A 708-nucleotide genomic window follows, 5' to 3' on the forward strand; every position below is an offset into this window, starting at 1 on the left:
TCACTGCTGCTGCTGCTGTTGCTGCTGATGCTGTCGATTGTGCTGCTTCTGGTTTGCTCGCCCGCAGCTTCTCCCCCTTCTTCCCCTTGCTGCTGCTTCTCCTGCTGCTGCTGCTGCTGCTGCTGCTTCTCCTGCTGCTGCTGCTGCTGCTGCTGAATGGTAGCCCTGATCTGCTGCTCCGGCAGCAGCAGCAGCAAGAAGGCATCCTCAACAGTGGAGCTACAAACAGAGAGCCTGCTGCCCGTCTGCAGCAAACACGAAACACAAACATATCTTGCTGCTGCAGCAGCAGCAGCAGCAGCAGCAGCAGCAGGAGCAGCAGCAACAGCAGCAGAGGCAGCAGCAACAACAATAATAGGAAGAAGGGTAGCGCGACAGCAGCAATAGCAGCAGCAGCAACAATAACCGCAGCAGCAACACCAGCAGCAAAAGCAGCAGCAGCAACTGCAGCAACTGCAACAGCAACTGCAGCAACAGCAGCAGCAGCAGCAACAGCAACTGCAACAGCAGCAGCAACAGCAGCAACAGCAGCAGCAGCAGTGCTGCCCCTCACGTCCTTTGACAGGAGTTTCTCTAGACTATCGCTGGTGTGTTGCAGCTGCTGCTGTTGCTGCTGCTGCTGTTGCTGCTGCTGCTGCTGCTGCTGCTGCGATTGATCCTGCTGCTGCTGTTGGTTCTGCTGCAGCAGCTGCTGCTGCTGCTGCAGCC

At 57.5% G+C, this 708-nt stretch overlaps 1 protein-coding gene across 1 annotated transcript in view; it reads right to left on the reverse strand.

Annotated features, from left to right (window-relative positions):
* Positions 1–708, reverse strand: part of EMH_0021320 (uncharacterized protein) — a gene marked incomplete at both ends in the record, with an annotated part of 14,582 nt that overhangs the window by 5,222 nt on the left and 8,652 nt on the right. The window contains 2 exons of the mRNA XM_013501743.1: positions 1–245; positions 554–706. Of these exons, the coding sequence (XP_013357197.1) occupies positions 1–245; positions 554–706 (398 nt within the window). The remainder of the gene's footprint in view (positions 246–553; positions 707–708) is intronic.

The sequence above is a fragment of the Eimeria mitis genome, genomic scaffold, assembly GCF_000499745.2.
Source record: "Eimeria mitis Houghton genomic scaffold, Emh_scaff746, whole genome shotgun sequence".
Lineage (NCBI taxonomy): Eukaryota > Apicomplexa > Conoidasida > Eucoccidiorida > Eimeriidae > Eimeria > Eimeria mitis.